General features: G+C 36.8%; 1 protein-coding gene across 2 annotated transcripts; it reads left to right on the top strand.

Annotated features, from left to right (window-relative positions):
• The first annotated feature begins 676 nt into the window (after positions 1 to 676).
• LOC136830632 (EEF1A lysine methyltransferase 2) lies at positions 677 to 24,045 on the top strand. 2 transcript variants are annotated; one of them, XM_067090213.1, is made up of 5 exons: positions 677 to 831; positions 4,162 to 4,345; positions 11,445 to 11,549; positions 18,728 to 18,956; positions 23,910 to 24,045. In XM_067090213.1, the coding sequence occupies exons 1-5, from the start codon at positions 782 to 784 to the stop codon at positions 24,008 to 24,010; spliced, it is 669 nt and encodes a 222-aa protein (XP_066946314.1). In that variant the 5' UTR covers positions 677 to 781; the 3' UTR covers positions 24,011 to 24,045. The 2 variants fall into 2 exon arrangements, with proteins under 2 accessions (XP_066946314.1, XP_066946323.1); XM_067090222.1 differs by having other exon boundaries at positions 726 to 865.
• The last annotated feature ends 1,834 nt before the right edge of the window (positions 24,046 to 25,879 follow it).

The raw sequence follows: 25,879 nt of genomic DNA, 5'->3' as shown, positions 1-25,879 counted from the left end.
GAAAATAAACCACCAAAAGAGATGGCACAATATATAAGCCACGAAATGGAGACAAGAGATAAATTGAATAGACGAATGCTGTCTGTGTAGAAGGTAACTAATGGTGAGCTTTCTGTAGATTGCATGGCTTTGCATTTACGCAATAATGTGTCCACAATCAAGGCGTTGTAGGAAGGGCAAAGAGGACTGGAAACCTGGAACCAGGTGGAAAGTTTATCTTAATACAAGAAATGAATGAAGACATAATATATATATATATATATATATATATATATATATATATATATATATATATATATATATATATATATATATATATATATATATATAATATATATCAGAGTACATATACGTCTATAGTTTTATTTAGAACCAAAAGCCAACACGTTGCAATTGTCAACTGAAAAAGACAAGAAAAGATGATATAAACTGTTTTAAGTGGTAATCATGAAATTCTATTTCATATTGCCATTTCCAGAGAACAGAAAAGTATGATGTAAAATAGCAGAGATTAGCAGCCATACGAGGAAAATTTGACAAAAGTGGCAGGAAAGTTACTTTATAATGAGGGAAACCTAAAAGAAAAGAAAGTAGCTCTGTATTTAACGTGGAAGAAAAGAAATAAAAAGTGTCAGAGACACAGACGAGTGTGAGGAATTCAATAGATGAGCCGTTACAAAGCACCAACCTCGAATTGCTACCACACCACACTCATCCCCAGACAGACGCAGGGTGACTTTGAAATAAAAGCAAGTGACAGATTACTCAGGATCTGACGAAAATGAGCGATGATGAAGAGCTGACAGCATCTGAACTGGGAACGAAAGAGTAGTGAGTATGTCAGCGAAATCAAAGTAACCTCCAGGTAAACACTCATGGGAAGGTAATAAGCAACTGGGGTTGACCGTAGTATGAAGCCAATTTAACCTATGACCTTGCCATAGAATCTGTGTGATTTTTGACATAATTCTGCCTTACTGGACATCGCAATTCAACAAGCCTAGTTAGGCCAATCCCCAAATTGCAGGCTCTCCAGTAATCTAGGCTCGGTTAAATCTTTTCTAAAATTTAAGTTATAGGCTGGGCGAGACAAGGCGTGTCCAAACTAGCCGGGGTTTTGGATAGGGTTAATGACTGAAAATACGTTAAAATAGGATTTATAGCAGTTAAAACACTTTTATTAGGCTCACAGGTAAAAGTGAAAACTACTACCACGCCCCAATGGTTTTGGTAACTACCAGCTTACATGCAAATTGGGCGCTGTGCTTAGTACCAGCCCTGGTAATTCTAAGCCGTAGTTTCCGCGGTGAGCTAGATTATGGCAATTGACGTTTTCCGATGTTATTTTACTTGCTTTACAAGAATTTAAAGTAATATTTTGTCGGCCGGCTGTAACTAAACTGTAATTGACCTTTGAAGACTATGCTAACTGCGGGGTACCCAAGGTGTGTCTAGTGGTTACACTTTTGCCGTATTAGCTATGGAGGAGGGTGGGGGGCTCGCCGCGGAATGCCGGGTTAGATCTACCCCGTCGTGTAGTCTTCAAAGGTCAATTACAGTTTAGTTACAGCTGGCCAATAAAATATTACTTTAAATTCTTGTAAAGGAAGTAAATAACATAGGAAAACGTCAATTGCCATAGTCTAGCTCACTGCGGAACTATGGCTTAGAATTACCCCAGCTCCTTGCGGATGAACGTAAAAACATAAGTAAAAGATGGCAAATATTACCATAAAGATAAATAAAAGGCTTAAACATAAACAAAATCATAAACAAAATGTAGTTAATATTTCCAGTTGTCAGGAACCAGGCCAGGGTAGTAGTCTTCAGTTTTACCCTAACACTCTCCCTTTAAGTAGTCTATATGAGAAAATACTTGTACTCTAATATGGAGATCACAAATTAAAAGTTACAAAGATGATTTTGTTAACATTCAACTCGAATAACGTGGTACAATGAGAGAAGAATCCAATCTGGTAAATGATGACTCGAGAATGTGAATGAAACCGTTGTGAAATGAACACATGTTGGAACTGTGAAATTGGAATTTTTCATATAGGACTCTGTACTTCCACATTTTTTTATCTCATTGCAGTAGTTGAAGGGCAAGCCTTTTAGCAGTAAGGCAGTAAGTTAACAATAAACTTTTATTCTTACTACAAATTTTCAATATCTTTGATAATACTAAAGCACGGAAGCTCGAAACGTAAGTATATTTTTGTGTCCACACTTGAAATCTTGTACAGTTAGGAAGAATCTTGCACATATCTTTTTTCTCTCCTGATGCATGGATGTGGGTCATAAGAATCTGAGTCAGGTGTTTTTACACGTTTTTATTTAATTTAACTTTTATGTTTAGGTGTAAGTAACCATTATTACTGTGGATCACAGAAAGTTTTATTTTATACTTGTTAGTGGATTTTGAAATAAAAGAGGTTAAAAATTTTTTGAGGTTTCAGGCATAGAAGCACTGGTGTATGTTTTTGGGGGAGTTGGTGGCTGTGGTTACTTCCCATGAAGTATGAGCTTATCTATGGCAGTATTGTGTAGTGCTTCTTTCGTTGTTAGATCTCTTTATGACACTGTAAGACATCTTTAATTCTTCTATCAATCTTTGCAATCTTTCTGCTTTTGGGTTCATACTTTTCAGTATGTACACAGAAAAGTTTAGCTGCATTCTTTGTGGTGAATGTCTTTTCTGGCTCCTCCATTTCTGTCTCTTTCTTTACCTTCGTCTTCCTCCTAAACTCTGGCATCATCTATTTAAATCAGATTCATTGCTCAGGTTGTTTTTGAATTTTGGTCTCAATAATTTCTTTGACATCTTGAGTTATACTTCTAGAACTTTTGGTAGCTAAACAGTTATCTCTATAATTATGTCCACTCAAGTTTCATTGGATCCAGAAATTCTATATAATAATTATTGAAAAGTAGGCTAATTGAGTAATAATATTTATTCATGTATGTAGTTTTTTATTAATTTATTTTAGTCTGCAATTATAAACTATACAAATATATACAGATTGTTTTCAAAGTTATGAAGGATTATTGTTTTAACGATATTGGACATATTTAATATGGTAATGAACCATAGGAACATTGAAGAAATATATTCTAATTTACATTTCATAAATTTACAATGATCCATAGTGATAGAGAGGAAGCTGTGAAATTCTGAGTGTTAAAAAGCTTATAGTAGTTGTAAAAATCAAAGTTCTTGAAGTAAGATCAGTAACACTGTAGTTGATGTGGTTGGAGCTGATGGCCTTTATTTTAAGAACACAGTTAATGCATGCTTTTAAGTTGAAGATTAAATATTGTATTAGTGTTTAGGGTGTAACAGAACTCATGACAGATTGCATGACTTCCCTTGTTATGATGCTAAGTTTCTTTAGTTTTTCTATAACTGTAATTTCTTATCTTGCCCATTCTTGGTTATCAGTTCAACAGTTTCCTGTTGATGAGATCATTTTGACCATGTATACTTGAATGATTTTTATCTCAAGATTCTTGTGTCTCATTACTTGTTTAGTAACTGAGTTTTCTTTGTATGCTTTTTTATTGAGTAAACCAATTTCAGTGGTTTCTCTGATGAAACTTCACTTGAATTTTCCTCTCTTTTTTTTCATAGGTAGGCTGTGTACTGTAAATGAGAATTCTTTCCAATAATGTTTGCTATTTGGGTTACAAACGTTTTCTTGTAATTGACGATTTATTGTTTAATACTGATTTTATGTATGAAATTTTTACAGTGTATGTTAATGTATGGTTTTGTAACTTAATTTAAATTTTTGATTGAGGCCTTAATACAGGGCTTATTTGGAACTCCCTTTAGTTTTTTATATTTTCTTGCATACAAAATGGGTAACTGTAACTATATGGCTGTAAGAATACTCAGAGTAATAGAGGAGGAAAATCTGTAAATAAGACAAGGGAGTATTTACCTTTGACAAAGGAGTATTTACTTTTGAGAGCATCACATATCCTTTATTGTCTTCAGCAAAATTTTGCCACTTGGCTAATTTTTGCCTTAAAGCTAGTACTGTACAGTATGAGTAAAATAAGGATTCATGAGTTATTTTTAAAATTTTATTTTGTATGTCTTTAAGCTTTTGTCCACTGTTTTTAAATTTGTTGAGTGAATATATTAAAAAATTTCAGCTGGGATTCTGCATATGAACGTGAATTATCCAATTTTGAGAACAATGGAGATGTTGGTGATATTTGGTTTGGCGAAGAGAGCATGGAACGCGTCTTAAAATGGATGCTTAATGCAGAAAAAGTTACTGAAGAATCTTCTGTTTTAGATGTTGGTTGTGGAAATGGTGTGTTTCTTATTCATTTGGTAAGAAATGTAATTTTGTTGTACTTCTCTATCTTAATTTTCTTTTCTTTATTTTGATTACTTTTATTGTATAATCACTTATAACTGTGAGATGGAAATATGTTTTGTTCTGTATTCAAAGATTAGGTTGAAATGATTTTTGCTTCTTCGGAAATGATCCAGACTCAAAACTTATTCATTCATATATTGTATTTACACACACACACACAGACACAGAGAGAGAGAGAGAGAGAGAGAGAGACATGTAATAGGAGATGCAAGGTGGTTGGTAGCAGGAAAATTTGAATAGTATGTAAGATGTGATTGTTAAGTTCAGTGTTCATGGAAGTGCAGCTTGGTTCATGAACATGATTGAAAGAAAAAAAGTTGGAAGCTCATGAGGTTAATAATCTTTGTAATTTTTTGAAGAAAAGAGGGTTGAAAGGATGAGAAATATAGGTGTTTTGAGATGTTTTGGTCATGTAACAAGAGCTGAACCCTGGGTCTGTTGCTCATTTAATGTAAGAAAAATTGCAGATTACTTTACTGAAATATTCAAGGCTTAAGGTCAAATTTTCTTGATTTCCAGAGTTGTGCCCATAACTATAATTTGATGTTTTATTTGAGACACTTGTAAGTAGTAACAAGCCAAAGGTTGAGTTTTTAATCCCAGGGTTTGATGGTCCTGACTTTATTTATTGTCGTAACATTTATCGTCAGAAAAATTTGGAGTTTAGTTGCCATGAAGTTCTTTGTTCTAAAATTATCAGTAAGTTCTACAATGTTTACGGATTTGCTGTTTACTGTAATCCAAAATTGATGATTCTATATATGACAGTCTCTTGGAAAGGATTAGTATGGCACGTCACAGGATTCAAAAGTTTCATTTGTCATTTGTGGAGACTGTAATGCAAAGCACAGCAAGTGGCTTAATTCAGATTCCACTGATCAACATGGCCAGTCTGCTTTTGAGTTCCTTGTGTCCTCAGATTTTGTTCAGCTAATTGAGGAACCCACACATATTTCTGGTAGCAGATTAGACCTCAAATTTACAGATGTTCCAGCTATTGTCAAGTCCAAGGTCTGCAAATATATAGGCTCTTCTGATCTGATGGACATATCTGTCAATCAGTACAGTATACAGTATTCCAAATGCCATCATCGGATAAACAGTCTGGCCGAAATCTAGAGCCAGTTGGGATTGCATCATTGAAGCTTGTCAGGCATTTCATATTTCAGATGCTATATTAGATCCTGATCCCAAAAGGAAGTTAAATGAAATGCTGATGGCTATTTTAATTTAATAAGATATGTCCCTAGAAAGGTCATCAAATTCAGGACAAATGACCAGCCAGGGTTTGATGATACATGAAGACAAGCTTACCTTGACAAAGACCAAATTCATCACATGGAGACGAAATGGTTCACATGAAAATTACACCATTTTTGTTGAGTCATGCCATGCTGCAGATAGAACTAGCCTTGCAGCTGAGAGAAATAATCCCTTGAAGAGGAAACTTTAAGGGATTATGCACCCTCATCTGTGGTGAACCAAATTGGAATCATCTGTCTTTGGGTCAGGCTCGTCTTCCATTTCACCGCTACTAACAGATGATAATAGATTGGTTACTGACCCCAGGGAAAAGGCTGAACTGCTTCATCGAGCTTTTGAAGCTAAGCAATCAGCTGAAGATGTTCCTCTCTGGATACTTGTTATCCTGAACCTATTTGTACAAAATTTGCATTTCACTCTAAGGATGTTAGAAAAATTCTGGACAATCTTGATAGCTGGGGTGGAGAAGATTGTGATGGTTGCTTCCCTTGAAAAAGTTTCTAGTGTGTTGACTCCTAAGATTAGTAGTTTCTATACCGTAGATTTTTCTGTTGACGAGTATCTTTGCAGATGAGTGCAAGCTTAGTAAGACAGTGCTGTGTACAGTGCTTTAACTATTGTAGGTGTAACTTCTTACTCAGATCTTACTTTTGAGAGATATCTAATTAAAGTTTCAGCAAATGCTGCATGAAAGTTAGGTATTTATAACAGTGCTAAAATTAATGCAACCTGCTTGTACTTCCTTTACTGGAATACCGTTCTCCGTTGTGGATGTCTGCTTCTGCCAGAGATTTATCACTTTTTAGATAGAGTGGTTTGTGGAGTTAGGCTGATATTAGCAGTTATGACTTGCACCATTGGCAGATGGTCTCTTGTTGGTCAGTTTTCCCTAAGCTGTATTTCAACAGATTTTTCACATTCACAAGAGCAACCAGATTCACTGAACACAAGCCCCAATATGCAGTAAATGCATCTCGCTGTCAAACTTCTCAGTTCTAGAGGTCCTTTATTCCTCACACTGTTGGACTGTGGAACAGCCTCCCTACTGAGGATGTCGTGCAATTGGAACTTCAGAAGTTGAAGCAGAGGTGCAGTGCATTACTGTCCTAATGTCCTAATAGAAGTCTCCTTGTATTTTAATAATTTATGTACATTTTTATATATTTATTTATTGATTAGTTAATTTATCTGTTTTTCTAATACAGTAGTTGATCTCCTTCTGTATTTCCCATAACCTTTTGTTACTTATTTCGAATGAACACCATATTGTTTGGAAGCTTGAATTTCAAGTCAATGGCCCCAATGGGCTTGTTCCATATGAAGGGGGTTTATCTTCTAAATAATATAATAATAATAAATAATAATAATAATTGGAGCTAGGTTTGTGAAATGACTGCATAAGTTAAAAGTCTGAAGGTAGGAAGAGAGGAAATCTTTGAAAGTCCTTGGTTGATACGGGCACAAAAGTCTTTAAGCATTAGGGCTTTGTTGCATTTTGTGCAAGGGTTGGTCAACATGCAAATGATGAGCTTCATAACCAGGTGATTGAATTGGCTAATACAGTTGTAGTTTTCTGCACGAGGTTTAATATTGCTCTTGCAACATTTTAGAAAAAAGAGATTGTTAGGAAAACACATGATATGTATACTATATATGTGAGCACTAATTTTTGCTTTCTGTTTTTTTTATATGGATGAATGAACTTTTTGGCTTTCTGTATTTTTTTTGTATGGATGAATGAACCTTACAATAGTTATACAGCAATAAAATAACAATCCTGAAAACTCCAAACTACACAAGTACACAGAGATTCAGTATACCTTATGGAGAACTTTCATACTTAAATGGGAACACAACTTTATTTATAATTCATACATTTTCATTTTGGCCATAATATGAAAGAAGCTTCAATGAAATTATTTGGTTGCTTGCTGTACAGTACTAGTGCATTTTGTAACAGTTCTGACAGTACAGTGTTACTTTGCTCTCAATTGCTGAGTGCTCAGTATTTATTTTAATCACAGGATTTTACCTTTTACCCTGTTGTTTGGTAGTGGCTGTCTCTATAACAGGTGAATAATTGCTGCAATTATTCTTCATGTAATTTTAAGTAGAAGGTAATAATCTTCTGAATACAAGATGAATTGTAGATTTGATCTCCTATTTAATATTTGAAGTTTGATAATGATTATCTCTGTTGGTACCCATTTTCAGTGTTTTGTTGTTGATCCAGTATGTGTTCCACTATGCTTCTCCTTTGTATATGCTATTCCCTAATCCTGTTTAGATAGTTCTGATGTACTGTCGCAGTAGCAAGTGTACCGTCTGAATTTGCCCAATGTTACAGAGATTTTTTAAAGAAAGGTACGGTATGTATAAAGAATGAAATTTTTGACAGTAAAAATTAGTATTTTTTTTTTTAATACAAACCCATCACCTTACATATATCTAAGCCTGTGATCCAGCAGCTCCAGACACACACCACGTAAACAGAACACTCCCCCCCTTGCCAGGCGCACACCAGATATCCAAAGCACATCCTGTGAACAAGTCACTCCCTTGTCTAGACTTACCACAAAAAGAGTTGGAGTGGGATTTATTAAAAAAATTGTCCTTATAAAATTCATGTTTTAAATATGCCTGAGGGAAAACCTTCTTGTTATGTAGCAAATTTTAACCAGGGAGCTGAGGTGGGCTGGTTCCTGAGATATTATGACCTGGAGCAGGATTCCATGTCAGTAGAATAATTTGTGAGCCTTTTTCGCAGCAAAACTGACAGTGGGAATTGTAAAATATGGAACAGCCTGATACTAGGAGGAAATTATTTGTCTTAGCAATGACCTTGGGGTATAAAACATTTCTATACTCTCCCAATGTTTGAGTGTGAAATAAGAGTAAAAGTAATGCAATTTGCCAATGGCAAGTGCTAGAAGAAAGTCTTTTGGGTTAGGCATCCTAGGGATGTTTTATCTAAAAGTTCAAATCCTGGGGTACATACTAATTACTAAAGTACCAAAGATATGTTCTGACTTGGTGATTTTGTATGTTTAGGCTTTGTGTGTGTCTGGTTTTCTTTAAGAACAAAAGTTAATTCCTCTACTTTCAAAAAACTGAGATAAGGCAGAACTTGATTTTTTGTTGGCTGATATTGATAAAATCCTTGATTGTCACAAAAACAGCAGAAAACCTGCAACTCTTGAAAGAGGCTGTGAAGGGATCCAGACATTGTCACCGAAACTAGCTATAGAGGGACTTTATTTGGGTTGGTAAAATCTTGTAGAGGGTTTGCCTGGGCTAATGATAACCTCTGTTGCCACTAATGAGGTACTGCTGGATACCCTTTATGTGTGAAGATTTAGTTGGTCCAAGGTTCTAGTGATATCTGCTGTAGTGTGATTGCTTAAGTAGTTTCTTCCACTTGGTAGATTTTGTGGTATGTATATCTATTAGAAATGACAACAGGTCAGGATACTACTCTTACTGAGGGAAAATTGAAGCAGTCATCATGGTCAATTTGTGAGATCTTATCTTGTCTAGAACTGATCTTATTGGGGATAAGATATGAAATACTTGCAACTCTAGACTCCCAGGGGATCATGAAGTCATCATTTTGCCTAGCCTGCCTGACCCAGGAATTCTGAGCAATAGTATACCAGCCTTTTTTGGGGTAGGACACAAAGAGATCTTGGAAGTCTTCCCCAGTCCTTTCATAATTCTGAGCAATAGCATACCGGCCTTTTGTGAGGTAGGACACAAAGAGATCTATGAAATCTTCCCCCAGTCCTTTCATAATGTCTTGTTGCAGATTTTTCAATGCAATTTTCACTTCCAGCCAAATTGGACATTACTACTATGTTCCTTTTTATTGGAACACATCTGGCAAATAAGTTTATATTGATTACCTTGGCCGACATCAGGATCTCCATTATCAGCTGGCTCATGGCAAGAGATTGTGTCCTTGTTCATTTTTTGAGATAGGCCACTGATGTTAGCTTGTCAAATGTGATTTATATGAGAACTTCCATGTTCTCTTAATAGAGACCAGTTACAAATAGGCTAGCTCTCCACTCCTCTAGTGAGGCATCTGTGGACAAGATCTGGGAATAAACAGGTTAAGAGAACACCTAACAGGATGTTGTTTGTGTGCTTCCACCAGCTGAGGCCAAAGTACCCATTGAGAGATGGGATCTGGAAAATTTTCAGGATCTGGTAACACAGCCTAGATTTGCGGAGGTACAATATGTACTTGTTTTGTGGTACTAATTTTTCTAACGTTGACTTGTGGCCTGGCACTTTTGTCCATAACTTTGTGCAAGAAGCTGGTACCTGCATAAACTCTGGGAATAATGCTGGGGAGATGCTGCAGATGAGCACAGTGTTCCTGAGATGTGGATGCCATAACCAGTCATTGGTCTGGGTATCAACAAGTAATATAATCACCCCAAGCCAATGCAGGCCACAGAACAATAGAACTACAGTACGCTTGATCCATTACTCATAAGATTATACTTGAAGATGAAATTACGGTATATTTGAAAATGATTCGAAAGCAAAATAACAAAAGACTTAGGATACGGAAATGTACTGTATGACATTTGGGTCCAAGGTGACATACTTTTGTTCGTAAAAACCTTCTTAATATACTGCACTTTTCTTGTGTGAATAGATAAAATTTAATCAGATATATAAATTAGAAAATGGGCTTACAGAGAAGTGTGTTCAGTGTCACATAGTAGTTCCTTCTTGCAGTAAACAATATAAAAAAACCATTTGCAAAGGGGAATTAGAAGTAGTTTCTATATGGATTAATTCACAGTACTGTATACCCAGGTTACTCTTAACAATACCAACGCAATAGCAGATACCTGGGCCTCTACAGTAGGTTTCAGCTCTCCTTAGGAAAGCTAAAGCAAAAGCAAGAACAGTAACCTGAAAAGAATGGTATAACATACAATTTGAGGAGTTAAGATATCAGCCTGGATGTTATTATACAAAGCAGCTCTGCTATCTATTTTAGACTGGAAGGAGACATATGGCTTGGCATCAGACTCATCATTAAAAAGAACTAACAAAATATTTGAATCAATAAATGTAGCCAAAACAATTCTCCAGCACTAGAATTTCCCCCTCTTTGGATTTTTACTTATACCCTTGAACAGCATAACCTACATACAGTAAAACATGTAAGAAATAGAGGCCCACATTACTCTGTTTGGGCTGGTTTATGATGTCAGAGCATGGCACCCTAGGTTAGGGTTAGGTCAAGGGAATGTTAGGCTGAAATGTATCTGATCAGATAGCCATTTTGGTGTTTTTTTGGTTAGTTGCCCATAGAAGCAGCTTGCACAACTCCTCTGCCCTTTTACCTAGACAGGAACATGGTGGAAGTAAAGTGTACTTGAATGAACCCTTTACCAAGGGAATTCAAAACCCCGACTGGAAAGCTAAGGTGCAGAGGCCATAGCAAGGCCCAAGTATCATCAAATATTCTGTCATGAAGTTCGGTGTTACTAATGTAGAATGAGTCCTGGAGCTGGTGTATAGAATGGTGTTGGCTAATTAATGAAGTCCATTTTATCTGTAGGTTTGAATCCAGTTCTGGAATTTATGACATTGTTTCATAAATAGAACAAGTCTTGTTTTTGTGGAACTTAAGTAACACTTAAGAGATCTTTGTTGTAAAAATAATGGACCGTTGCCTATAATGAGTGTTGATCTATTGAGGGCTGCTACTTAAAATTGTTACAGTACTGCAGTTGTTTTTCTTATTTTATAACTTTATTACAGGCCAATGAAGGTTTTACCAAGCTTTTTGGAATTGATTATTCTGCAAAGGCCATAGAGTTAGCAAAGGCAATTGCACTGGATAAGGATGTTGCTGTAGTATATGAGGTAAGGGACAGACACTGTTTTGAAGTGAAACATTATTTAGTATATAAGTGAAGATTTCCCCACAGATTAGCGTATAGTAATAAGTAAAGTTTTCTTGATGACAATACAGTGGATATTGATATGGAGGGTGAATTTGAATAAGTGTTCTACAAATGTTTGATTGCTATGAAACATACACTTGATAACTACAAATGTCTTTTGTGATATATGAGATGGACTGAAAGAATTGAATGTCAAAAGCTCCATTTGATTTAATGAAAATGATTCATTATTTTTTATGAGTTAGTGAACTTCTATTCACTTAGCAAGGTTTATCAATTAATGATTTGACTATATATCATATGTAAAGAGTACCAAGAGCTTTTATGAATTACAAAGATAATGTTAAATTACTGATGTATAAGATTAGCCCAATAACAAACAGTACAGATTTATGATGCATGTAGAAGACCTTTGCTACTTAATGCAGTAGAGAAGGGGTACTTAAAAAGATTGGAGGAAGTTTTAAAGGTATGCTTATAATATGGTGGCATTCATTGGTGGAGTATACTGTGTAGATCATATCACATGGCAAAGTATGTAGAGGTCAGAGCCTTTAATGATTTTTTATAGCTTGTAAAATATGTAGCAAAACATAGTCATAATTAATGAGAAATCTTAATTCCTGTTCCACACTAACTTTCCTAATTGTAAATGCTTTCCTATATTAAAATTTATTGATAAATATGATAATCCTACCAGCAGCAAAGCCACTATGGAGCAGTTTACTGTATTGACAACAATGGGTTCTTTGCCCGTTGTTGAAGCAGTAGGAACCAATGCCTGTATGGCTAATTTGAGGCTATTAAGTAATTGGTTCCATTGAAAGTTAGAAGTTTGGGACAATGGAGGAAAAGGTACATCATCCGCCATTTGTTCCAGTCTTGTAGGAATGTATCTCTTGCTATTGCTTGATTGTCCAGGTTCAGAGACATACACTGGAAGTTGATGGTTCTTACATGTGGCAAACAGGTCCACTTCGGGATATGGAAGCATGTTGGCAATTAATTAAAAGGAGTGATTGTCTAACATTCACTTGGTCGAGGCTGTTGTATCCCCTGATAGAGGGTCTGCTATTACATTGAAAGACCTTGTGGGGTGGATTGCCGACAAGTGTCACTTCTTTGCTTGCGCCATCCGAAGGATGGATAGCAATACTGCATTGAGAGGAGATGAATGCAGGACATTACAGTCCTATTATCTAGGACCAATAAAATGTGTGTCCTTTTTTGGAGGTTTCAGTTTCCTTAGAGACAGGAAAACAGCCACTAGTTCCAGAAAGTTGATATGACACTTCTTCAGCAAGTAACCACCTCCCTGCTACCTGGCAATCTTCCCAATGGCCTCCCCAGCCTGTCAAGGAGGCATCCGTGTGTATTATCACTTGTACAGATGGAGGAGTCAGGGCAACCTGTTATGCCAGAAACCCCTTTTAGGTCCACTGCCAGAATATTTCCCCAACTTTTTGGCTGCTTTCATGAAGTCAACCGTGAATCTTTTTTCTATTATGCAATAGTCAGAATTTGTTTTACATTTTTAGTTGCAATCTGAGGACGGGGATCTACCACAGATGCGAACTGTAACAGGCCCATTATACTCTCCAACTGACATCTGGAAATGCTGGGCTGTGCAAGAAACCTTTTCAGTTCCTTTCTTATTCTGTTTTGATTACTGGTGGGGAAAGACAACTGGCCATGAAGAGTATCCCAACAAGTCCCAGCCACTGAAAGTGTCTGCTGGGAGTAAGGCAAGATTTGTTCTTGGACAACTACTGTTGTTAATTTTTTAAAGATTCTTGGGGCAATGTTCAACCAAACAGGCATGACCTTGAATCTGTACATTATCTTTCCTTATCCAGAACCCTAAGGAGGGGCAGAAGGGAATGGCAATAGGGTCATGTCAGTATGTGTCTTTCAGATCCATAGAGATGGTCCAGGTCCCTTGTGGAATGATTGAACATACTTGGGTGACAGTAGTCATCCAGAAACTGTGGCAAACAATGTGTTTGTTCAGTTTTGATAGGTCAAGGATCACCCTCCATTCAGAGGAATCCTTCTTGGGAACACTGAAGAGATATGCTTAGTGGCCAATACACGTATGATTCTTTATGGCTCCTTTTAAAATGGCCCTCTGCACATAATCTTCCAAAGAGATGTCTGGTTCTTGGAAAACCTCTTTTAAAGGGTGGGGATGGGGAAGGTGAGACCGTTACCACCCTAGCCCATTTAGGATAATACTGTGTCCCCAAGGGGAGGACTTCCATTGCATGTGATGCTGTAGAAGACAACTCCCAACCATACCATTCTTACTGGGCTCCACCTTCCCTTGCCTTTAATAGGCATTCCAGGAGTTGCTTTTCCTTTTCCTGGTGTGAGTGTCTTTGCCCGCTTTGAAAGGGATGCTCTTGCTGCTGTTGTCCCTTCTGTTATTGTTTGAAGGATCGATCCTTTAGGGGTAACTAGAAGCTTGTATGACTCTTTCCAAGTAGTGCATATATTGTACACTTTTGTTGGGCTCTTTCATTGAGTTGAGTCACAACAAGCTCCTCAAAAGGTACCTTACAGAAGGGGTTAGAATGTAATAAGGAAGATACATTGGGGAGTGACATATTGGAGCCCGTCCATGTTTCCATTCTAGCCTTTATATGCCGCTAGAAAATCATAGAGTGCTTCCTATAGGGTCTGAATAATTGTTTTGGCTACAGCAGCAGACATTGTTCTAGAGGATTCTGGAAGCCTTCTACTAGAAACTTCCAGTATACTAGTAAAGGTTATGATATTGAGAAGGTGGAACCTAGCTTGAAATTCAGCTAAGGCTGTCCCTTCTAAGATTTTTCTCACAGGGGTCCCAAACTATTGAGTAGCCACGTCCAGAAGGAGCTTTTTCCTATCAAAAGGAAGGACAAATGTTATCCATTCCTTAGTAGGATTATCAGACACCAGTATGATGGAGACAAATGGTTTTAATTCTTCCACTGACTCTTGTTTCCCAGTTATCACAAAATTCTGAAAATTTGCCTTCACATGATTAATTGTTTTAAAAGTGAAGGGACAGAAGGCTGGGGCTACCTGGTGAGAGTATTGGGTCTTATCTAAAATAGATGTAAAACTTCATTTTACATTGACCTGATAAAAGGTCTTTTCTATGGCTTTCAGTTCTGTATTCGTAGGTAGGATAACCATCTCCTTTGGTGGTTTCTCAATGCCTACTGAAGGAGGGACTAAGCGCATTCAGTACTAGGAAACACTGCCCTGTCCCAAAATTTTACATGTTGGACTTCAGTCATAGTTTTACTTTCATTAATAAGGAATTTACCATCAGGAGAGAAGATGCACATTGAGGCATTGCACCAAGGGTTATCAGTATCATCAGGGGTGGTTACTGGAGCCCCTACTATCCTTTGATTTCAAGTTTCATAGTCCGAACTGGACTTATTGTTGCTATCAGTTGGAGCTCTAAACCCAGACTCTGCCTGGGCAGGCTGTGCAGCCACTTTATTCTTCTGTTTAAAGGCTGAGAATTTGCTACATCTTATATTTAATTCAGTGTCCAAGACTGACCTGAATTCCTATTTGGAATCATGGATAACGTCTCTGATATATTGACGTTCAGTAGCAAGGACATCCTTGATACTGTTCATAATTTCCTCATGGAAGTCAGCAAATGCAACAAGTGGTTTTTCCCCTTTAGGGGAGCCTGTGCAAACTGATTGTGCTCAGGCAGCCGTACTGTGACTGCCGGGCAACCAAAGACAGAAGTCCTGGATGACTCACTATGCCCCTCAGAAGATACGGACACTTTAGATGGGGTTAGTGGACCCTATTAGGATCCCTTCAGTAAATAATAGCTGCATGGGAGATAGATTTCCTTTTGAGGTATCTCTCTCATGTACAGCTGAAGGCTGTGTCCCTGGTCCTTCCAGGTTCAGTGGCAACATCCACTTCATTTCCGGTAAAAGAGATATCTCCCCCAAGTTAAGACTCCTCTTCTCCATCAGAAGGCTTGACCTGGGAGGTGCTAGGAACCAGTGATTTAGGGCTTTGGCCCAAACATTGGTTCTGCTCGGAAATGGAGGGAAATATACTCTGCCGGAGTTTTGCCGGAAAGATGTAGTCTCCTCCTTCCGTACCTTTACTGAAACCTAGGACCCAGCTAGACAACTTAAAGGGAGCTGTCTCATTCTTAACACTTGCTGCCGGGAGCATGTTACAATTCACACATATCTGGCAACAACCATATTCCCCTTTATTCCTACAAGGGCTATGTTCATGGCAGGTGGTATGGGTTATACCCACTGGCAAAAAGCGAACTGAGCAGTTTGCTGCGGCACACGTGGTCAGTGAGTATTAGGACCAAGGATTTATTAGAAACTACTTGGTACTAAACATCTAAAATCACTGTATGAACAGTATATAATACTCAAAATACTACAGGCTAGCTTGGTCACAAGTGTGTAGTTATATTACAGGCAGTCCTGGTTAACGGCAGGTGTTCCATATCAGCCGAGTCCTGCTAACCAAAAATCACTGATAATAGGGCTGATAAACCACTTAATGGCACCGTACAACTGGTTTTCAGCACCAATAAACCACTTACCGACGCCGATAAACCGCTTACCAGCGCTGAAAATCGCTTAACAGCACCAAAAATCTGGTTAACAACATCGCTAGCCAAGCGCCGTAACACCAAAACGCTGCTAACCGATGCCGCTGGTAAGCGGGGACTGCCTGTATAATGTTATGATAATGATTATGCCTACATTCATGGATACTACCATAAATTTGATTTTTCTCACAAATGTTAGATGTGCTAATTATCTGTAATAGCTTAGGCAGCACAACTAACATGAATAGGTTAACTTGGACACAAGTATGTAGCCATATGGATACTGGTAGCCATCATAACATATGGGTTTTTTCGTCTTAAGACAGTAGTCATGTATTAAATGTATAATTACTACTTAAATTTTTACTGTAAAAGTAATTTCTTGAATGTTACACCATTCCATTAGGCCAAAGCAAACTGTATTCTGTAAATCTAATTGGTAGTTTTATGATTTGTTTACCAGGCCTAGGCAACTCGCAAGCCGCCGGTAAATAATTTTGCCTTAAAAATAAATTCTTGAATGCTACGCCATTCCATTAGGCCAAAGCATTTGCAAATTTATGATTTGTTTACCAGGCCTAGGCTACTGGCCATGGGTAAAAGCTGTAGACTACATATGAAAGTACTTCAATAAAAATATTTTGCCAAGGAAAATAATTTTTTTAAAATAAGCTAGATGCATATAAATTAAGTACAATTTTAATGCCTGTTATATGACAATGTAAAAGTTTAATAATCACATAGGAGAACAAACATCACATAAGTTTCGCTGCCAACGGAGGAGCAATACCTGCTAGAAATAGTCCCGTGAAGGAAAACATCTAGTCTGATACAAGTTCCCTGATATTAATGCTAAATAGCAAACATTATCACAAAATACTATTCAGTTTGGTAGTTAAGTACTATAATTAACCAAGCAAACATTATCACAAAATACTATTAAGTTTTGTAATTGAGTACTATAGTTAACCAGTTGGTTTTACCTAACACCAAGGTTTGGAAGTTGAACACGATTGAAAATGGGTTACGACTTTACATAGCTGTATGAATGCTTAGGCTATTGATAATAATAAACGGAAGTAGCCTAGCATATCTGCTAAGTAGCCCAGATGGATCCTATGAGGGTCCCTAACTACTTAGGTAGAGGGTCATATACCGAAGATCTTTAAGAACAACACTGTTTAAAAGCATTTTTTAATAATTAAACATTGTTTGTCAGCTAGCAAAGAGAGTAGCGTAAACAAAAATTAAACATTGTTTATCGGCTAGCATAAAGGGTAGTGTACACAAAAACTTAATTCTCGCCGTGTGGGAGACACCGGCTCCCAAATTCAGTGAAATTTGTTACCATTAAAAAAATTTTTTTAACCCTATGAACTTAACTTGCTTCAGTACGGTTCTTCCATGATGACCAAATAGGATCTGGAGCACTAATACATGCAAAATTTTGGCTGTGTGCTAACAGTTGCAGAGACCACAGAATAATGGGAGTTGGTCTGATGCAAGGCATTGTCGACCCAATACTGTAATGAACAGCGCACTGTTGCCACATTTGCAGGTTGATGATAGGAGTGGAACCTTGGCAGCCGTTGTAGACAAGAGAAAGAACCCTCTTGCCTTGAGTGTTATACTCTTTCAGTGCCAGCGTGCACTATACTGTCGAGACCAACTAGAAGAGAATTCTTGAAATTGGTTGGTCCATCTTATGGAAGCCCTCTAGGGACCGTGAGATTAACTCCTTTGAGGACGAACAGCAGATACGCTATCAAAAAGTACCAAATTAAAAGTAAATAAAGATATGATTAAATGTACTAAAATTCTTTACTGTATATACAAAGAAATGTCCTTGTCTAATGTATTTCTCATAGACAGGTGCTTCCTTTAGACTGACAAATGCTGTACTTGTATAATATACTTGTACTTGTTTTAATTCACTACAGTTTGAAAAATGTTAATTAAACATACATTTCTCAGGAAGTATTGTATGGAAAACACAAAAGATTGTACTGTGTAGTATTGTGTTGTAACAGGTTTGTGTAAAAATACTGTAGAAAGGAGTGCTTTAATACTGTTATGCAGGTAACTCATGTTTGTTGCAACCAGCTTTTGGACCATGGAGGTCAACATTTGATAATGATAATCCATCTTCTATTAGATGTAGCTGCATTTTTGTTGTTCTGGTCTCTTCTGTTTTCTTAGAATCTTAGATCATATAACTGACTTAGGTTGGTTGGTATCAACTTTTGCTGTAGAGGATTGAGGGCCTTGTTTGTTTTTATACTGCAGAATTCACTATTTTTGTGAATATTGTTTGGTGATACTAATAAATATCTTACATGAATTACATTAAAACTGCCCATTTTCCTTTTGAGATTACATGTAAATTGGTCATTTAATAATATTTATCTGATATCCTTTTCGTATATACCTGTACTTATAACTATATGTATATGTAATGGGTTAAATTTTAAACTGTGTTGTTGTTTACACTTCTTGACTGTTGTTACAGTAATATTTTTTTTATTATTTTTCAGCAAGTTGATTTGGTAGCAGGTAACAAGGCAGAAGGATTACTTAACAGAGCTTATGATGTTGTTCATGACAAGGGAACTTATGACGCTGTTTCTCTTAATCCAGAAGACCCTGCAAACAAAAGATTAGCATACATAAAAGGGGTTCATTGCCTTACTGATGATAGTGGGCTGTTTATCATTACTTCTTGCAACTGGACTAAAGAAGAGTTGGAAAAACAGTTTCAGGATTGTAAGTAAAAATATTTAATTCTGGTTTATAGAAATGTTTTCTATTCTTTTTGTCAATGAAGAACTCACTATGCTGCAGATGGCTCATGGTTTTTTAAAGATTTGCAGTCCGGATTGCATATTTATTCATTTTATTCTAATAAGTATTTAGCAGAAAGTTAGGGTTCCGGGGAAACGTTTGCTCAGCAATAGTGGCAAAGTGTCATTTTTGCTGTGATGACAGTTTTCTTTATTCGACAGGTTATATTTAGTCATGTCCTCTCTTGAGATTGGTTCAAGCAGGGTACTTGTAATTCAGTAATTTTTAGTTTACACATTAGGTTGCTGGTTTAGTTTGAGTTGTTTAACACTAATTAGGAAAAAAAACAACAGGAAGACCTTAGCCATTTAAGACAGTCCAAATAGAAAGGGACATGACTCACTTAAAACTGAAAATACAGTAAGTTCTGAGTCATGGAAGAGAGAAAGAGTAATATATTCATCATTTCTCCTAAGGTTCCTGGTGAGGAAAAGAAAAAATATTTTAACCAAGGTATATGAAGCTATTTGAGAATGTTAGTTATATCAGAAAAGGGTACAATTGTACCAGAAAAGGGTACTCTTTGATGGTTAATTATCTTGATGAAGAGTATCGTGGGCTAGACAGACTGATGTCTATTCTGTGTAGGTCTGTCAAAAACAAGAAAGGGGAGAAAAACATTGGAGTTTAACACAGAAAGATATGATAATCCCCATCTCGAAAGGTAAAAGGATACAAGATTCAGAAAAAAAAAAATACACAGAAAGAGAATTTTGTGTTTGACAAGACAAGTTAACTTTTATCATCAGGTCTAAAGAGAGGCTAAAACACATACCAAACTGCAGCCTGAGGAATACTGGGGTTCTGAGTAATCTGAGTAAAGTGGTGAAGTGGCTGCAAGAATGATGTTATGAATCGGTCTGTGTTGAGAAGTAGTCTTTCTTTAAATTCAGTGACATGTTGACAAAAAAGTGGCTGTAGAAAAGTAGGAATATGCCTTTCATGTGGTAAATAGAAAGAGTATCTAGGAAACAGGTTAAAAAAGTTTCCTTTAATCAGTCATATCAAAAAGGGAAAGATAATATCCAGGACCCCAAAAATGAGAGCTATGATATACAAAACTAAACTTCAATTCAGTTGTCAAAGTTATTATGAGTGCATCTGACAACAGTCACTTGCGCTTTCCAGAGGCACTACAAGTGTTTTGTATCAAAACAGACTGGAATTACCCACAGGAAATATTCCTCCTCCCCACAACCATCAGGAGCTCTTTATAAATGACCTTTATTGCTCACATTGATAATACTGAATTGATATTTGATAAGAAAGGTGTCCCAAGAACTCGACCACCATAACACGTTATTCTTCTTCCACTTAGTGAATTAAGCTGAAACAATGAGAACTCAACCTTTGCATCAGTCTGACAGTTTAGGCATTAATTCAACAGTGTAAATCAAGGTGACACTAACCAATCCAGTGTAAACCTCATCCCTGTTGTGATTTTGTCTAACTGCCATTGACCTAAAGGTCAGCAACCTGATTTCTTTGTTTTGTTAGGGAGGATTTTTTTTTTTTACATATTTTTCATAGTAAAAAGAAAAGAATATCTACCCTTATCCATACCCATGATAGTATTACAGGCAGTCTCCAGGTTGTGGCGGCTCCGACTTACAGCATTCCAAACTTACAGCGCTTTTTCAAATATATTCATCAAAAAATCGGTTCCGGGTTACGGCTGATGTTCCAAAGATATGTCGCCGTAACTAGGATTAAGGTGCTGTAAGTGCCATAACTAGGATTCTGAGTGGCACAGTTGTAGGTCCTATAACAAGGTAAGAAAACTGGTTTAGGGAGCTGTAGCCACCAGGAGAGTTTCACTATAAGGAGGGGAGAAAACCGGTTTATTACCAGGGCAAAGCTTAAAAACCTGTTTCTTTCCCCAGCTTACATAAGTCTCTCTCTCTCTCTCTCTCTCTCTCTCTCTCTCTCTCTCTCTCTCTCTCTCTCTCTCTCTCTCTCTCTCTCTCTCTCTCTCTCTCTCTCATTTTTATAAATTTTTATTATTATGATGATGTTCTGAGTTACGGTGTTTTCTGACTTACAGCATGTTGCTGGAATGGAACCCCCGCCATAAACCGGGGATTTCCTGCACTTATGAATTGAGTAAAGAACAAACTTAATAATTTCAGAAACTGTTTCCTTCTTCAGAAATGCAGGAAAGCTTCTTGTACTGAAGATCAAAACATCTTCAGTACAACTTTATGAAGATCTTTTTTATCTTGCATTTTCATTATTGGTGTAAACAGTTCAAGTAATTCGTTGAGGTAAATTTCTAGACCTGTAGATTGTCTTAAATTATATGAATATAAATTAATGGTAAAAGCGTGAACTAGTGAAGGTTGAAGTTCAATGCACACAACTGAAGGGACCTGAATGGCTAAAAATCCATATAGTAGCTGGGTTCAAAGTAGTGCCTGAAGCTCACCATGCAAAAGTCCACTGGAAGCAGCACTGCCCTATGGGATGTGTAAGTTGTTCACATTTAAATGCTGGTGGATGGAAGAGTATGTAGTACCTTTTCCAGCAACAGGTTAAATAGAGAAAATAGTAAAAATTTTGTCTTGGAAGCATAATAGACAAGATAGAGAAAATGGGTGAAAATTTGCTTTTAAAGCATAAAACTTAACTTACATGATCTATGTTCAGATGTACATGCAAATTCAGAGTTGTTAGGTAAAGAACAGTTTGAGATTGAGGATGATTAATTGAGGAGAATTGCTCTTAAGAAGAAGCCCACAATCAGAGGAAGTAGCCATGTTCCCAAAAAACGTAGGAAATAATTATTAAAAGTTTTGGGACATAAGGATCAGCCTTTAATCCCCCCAAAAAGTATAGAGAAAACTAATGAGGAGGATGTGATTTCCACCAGCACCCATAGTATTGGGTGATGTCTGTGGATAGTACGGAGAATGTGGAAAGCCATTGAAAAAGACTGTAGGTAGTTCACATTCTCTGAAGCAAGTACTACAGCCTCCTTTCTGTAGATCGAGTTTTTTCATTATATCTGATTGCTCAAATGTATAGGAAAAGCCCTGAGAGGTTTGTATCAGAAATACAGTTTTCATTATAAATACTGTGCAACAATAGAGGAGATTCAGGATGACTCATTGAGGTACATAACAGTATTTTTCCTCTAAAATACCTAGGCAACAGGAGGTTGGAGACCAGATAGAAACTTGAGCCTGCTTGATAAATTTGTAAGGCAGGGTCCCTTTAAACTGATGAAATTCCATCTTTGAGGGGAGGCTTCATGGGATCAGTAAACCCAAAAGATACTTCTATGTTAGACATGTAGGAATGCAAAGAAAGTAACTAATAGTACGTACAGTGGAACCCTGCCTATTCACAGTTCTGGATTTACGGCTTCACCCATTTGCGGATTTCTCTGTGGAACATATATACACATTATTCGCAGAAAATTCACCTATTCGCAGTATTTTTCATAGAGAAATATTCACAAATTTTTGGTGACTAAGTGCACTTTTTGTAATAAAACTATTAAAATATTCATATATAAGCATTTTTAAAGTTTTTTTTGGTGTTCTGAAGTATCAAAATAGGCAGTTATAAGCATGTTTAGAGGAATGTCAAGTATTCACAGATTTTAGCCATTCACAGGGGTTAGTGGTACACATCCCTGTGAATACCGGGGGTCGACTGTATATGAAATTATAATAATCAAAATGACAATAATAACAGTGGTAATACTTTTTTTGATACCACTTACATTATTTCATTGTTAAGTAGTGAAGAAGAGTGATTATGGAGTGAGAGGTGCTCTATTCAGGATGTTTATGAAAGATGTGCTTACCTAATCACATCTGCTTTAGGTGACAACTTCCAGACTGTTGTCAGTTTGCTGAACAACGGCATAATGTTTATTTTATTCAAGGATATTGATTTTTCTGTCTAATTTGAGATAAAAATCTTATTGAAGATTTAGCCATATATAATATTGTGTTTTTGTCATGTTTTTCATTTTGCCTCACATTCGAGGTTGAAGAGTGTAAGTGTGTTTTACAGCTGAAGGTATTTCAACAACCTGACTTGGTTTAAACAGCTGTAAGTCCTATCCTGAGAGCATAAAGTGAGGAATATACTATCCCATGCTTGTGGCAAAAGGGTGGTGAATAATTTGCCTATTCTGGTGGGAATGCATGCCATACAAACAAGTTAAACAAGTTATATTAACAAGAATACTGTCCAACCCATGACCCATTGTTAGTGCTATAATTCTCTCTCTCTCTCTCTCTCTCTCTCTCTCTCCAGAACTGGTGCCTGAATACTCTAGGCTTAAAATTTCAAGATGATAAGATGTCATTCAACTTGAATAGGTACTTGGTTTACTGTAAAGCAATGAGCTTGTGTCAAAACAGATACTGTCTTTCAAAAACAATTTTTTTATGCAAACCCATTTCTTTACTTGAATTTGTTCCCTTGGCAACTCCACATATCTCAGAAGAAGATCGGACAACACATAGAGGGCTTGGTTTCTATGATAAAGGAGTACTGGAACCTGGATGGTTTACAATACCAGGTGGAAGTTGTCTTGAATTTTGGTGTGTGTCCGAAGAGCTGTATTCTGTAGGAATAGGCTGCTGAAAAAGAATTAATTTGTACAAAAATTCAGTTTTTTTTAATGTAATTCAATGCTCAATAGCTGTCAGATATAATTATAAAACATAGGTTAAATAAAGAGGACATTAAGTTTAGTATGGCAGAGCATTTACACCAACAACATTCTTTTAGGCACAGTACATTCCTCTAGTTAGTGCAGTGTATATTGCAGGTACAAAGTTGCTTGCCATGTATTTCACCTTCCTTTTGAATTACCAGTAATTTATCAGTTCCGTTTTTCTCTTTGTTCTCTCACAGATTTCATTGTTGATCACGTGATTCCAACGCCATCTTTCATGTTTGGAGGGAAGGTCGGGTCTCAGGTAACTTGCCTTGTCTTTAGAAAAGTGAAGAATTAATAAGTGGTTTTTATAGGTAATAAATTTTAATAGACTTTTGTATGTTATTACATCCTCTGTAATGAGTGAGGTTTTTGTTGTCTGAGCACACCCTCATTAATCATATACAGTACGGTATATGTTTATATTCATGTGCCAGTCTTTTGTCAGTCAGACAAGAGAAGGTACGGTAGTCTAATTAGGCATGACCCAGGATAACTCTAGTACATTTCAATCATCTTTACTTTTGGAGATGTAGTGCTGTTAACAGTTACCTTTACCTTCCCATCCCAAGGTGTCTACCTTGAAAAAGATCATTATTTTAGCACTTAATACTAACTCATTATCAATTTTTATCAGTTATACTACTTTTTTTCATTAGTGCCCTTATAAAGTGATTAAAAAATGAATCTCTCATGTAGTAGGTACTATTCAGTCCCCAGTACCTCTGAGATTGCCAGCTTTGCAAGGTGTACCTGTCGGTGATTCATTAATATTTTGATAATCCTGACAATTGCCTGTAGTACTGTGTTTGTGTACAGTGATTGTAGTTTGTGATATCAGTGCTCTGAGTGTAAATTAATTATTTTTCAGTATTTGTTATTGTGGTTTGGGAAATTTTTTAAAGTACAGTATTGCCACAAACTAGCAAACAAGTTACTGTATGTAATTGGTTCTTGTTAGTTCTTGTTTGCACTAACCACTTTCTTTTCCATTTTTATTTTCTGTACTAACAAAGAGAAAGTGAATTGTTTTTTAGTGTCTTCACTTTGGTTTGAGAGATTTTGGTAATGTTTTGTTATTTTTTAATGCTTGGCTGCATTTACATTGTTTATCATGTGTTTTTTGGGGGGTTCACTTTCACTACCTCCTTATCTCTGGGTATACTTTTCATATTTTTTATTCAGTTGTAGCTTCCTATCAGTGGTTTCATTATGTGCCAAGGAGGACATCCAAGGTAAGATTTTCAAGGAGTATTGCTGCTGACATCCACATATTTTGCTTTGGAGTTTTTGTCCTCCAGGTCACCACTGGGTGATCCTCAGGATCCAGTGTTTTTTGTGTGACTAAATTTCATACTCCCATCTATCTATCCAGGTTAGCAACGCAGTAGTCTGTATCTGGTCATGATGGAAGAGTTTTAGTCCTTGAATGATGTCTCAGCCCATTCATAAAATTGTGGTTGTTCTGCCTGGGCCCCTGCCTCTGCCTGCCTATTAACCCATTGCCCATAATGCCTACTACAGGCCATGTTCCTTCAGTCAGCCTTATGATTCAGTAAGAGAAAGAATGATTCTTTGGCCTCTGTGCATCATTGCCACAATTCACAATTCCTTTAGTGATTTTTCTTTTTTTTACCAACATCTTCATCCATGTCTTGGAGGTAAAAGAGTAGACCATCTTTGTCACCTGAAATTAATTTGGTTCCTGCCACACCCAAGAGGAAACCAGCTGATCTCAGAACCTTGACACTGAAGACCTCATCTTCCCATAAGTATTCTTCTATGCCCAAGTTTTGCACAACTAAAGGTGCCGTCACTGCCACAAAAGGAAGTACACTTTTCTCATTAAAAGGACTGGATCATGCCTGTTGAGCTGTTGGATGAAGATGAATAAGAAATAACCGTGGTCCTAGAGGACAAAGCTTCCATTTTGTAAGTCCTCATAAGTGTTTTCATTTTTAAATTGGGGCAGCCTCGAAAATCCAAGAATTAACTATTTGCCAGCAAAATTGGATATAATTCTGGTAAAGACAGTCTGCTACCAATTGCTTTTGACTAGCCTATTTTTGGATATCTTTGCTGATGTGCAGCTTTGGCTGGAAGAGCACGGAACCAATGCAAAGCTATGATTAACCCATGGCTCATCCTTGCTGATTTTACTGCCAGA

The sequence above is a fragment of the Macrobrachium rosenbergii genome, chromosome 4 (genome assembly GCF_040412425.1).
Source record: "Macrobrachium rosenbergii isolate ZJJX-2024 chromosome 4, ASM4041242v1, whole genome shotgun sequence".
Lineage (NCBI taxonomy): Eukaryota > Metazoa > Arthropoda > Malacostraca > Decapoda > Palaemonidae > Macrobrachium > Macrobrachium rosenbergii.
The sequence above is the reverse complement of the archived record's forward strand: the minus strand, read 5'-3'. Positions and strand labels throughout refer to the sequence as shown.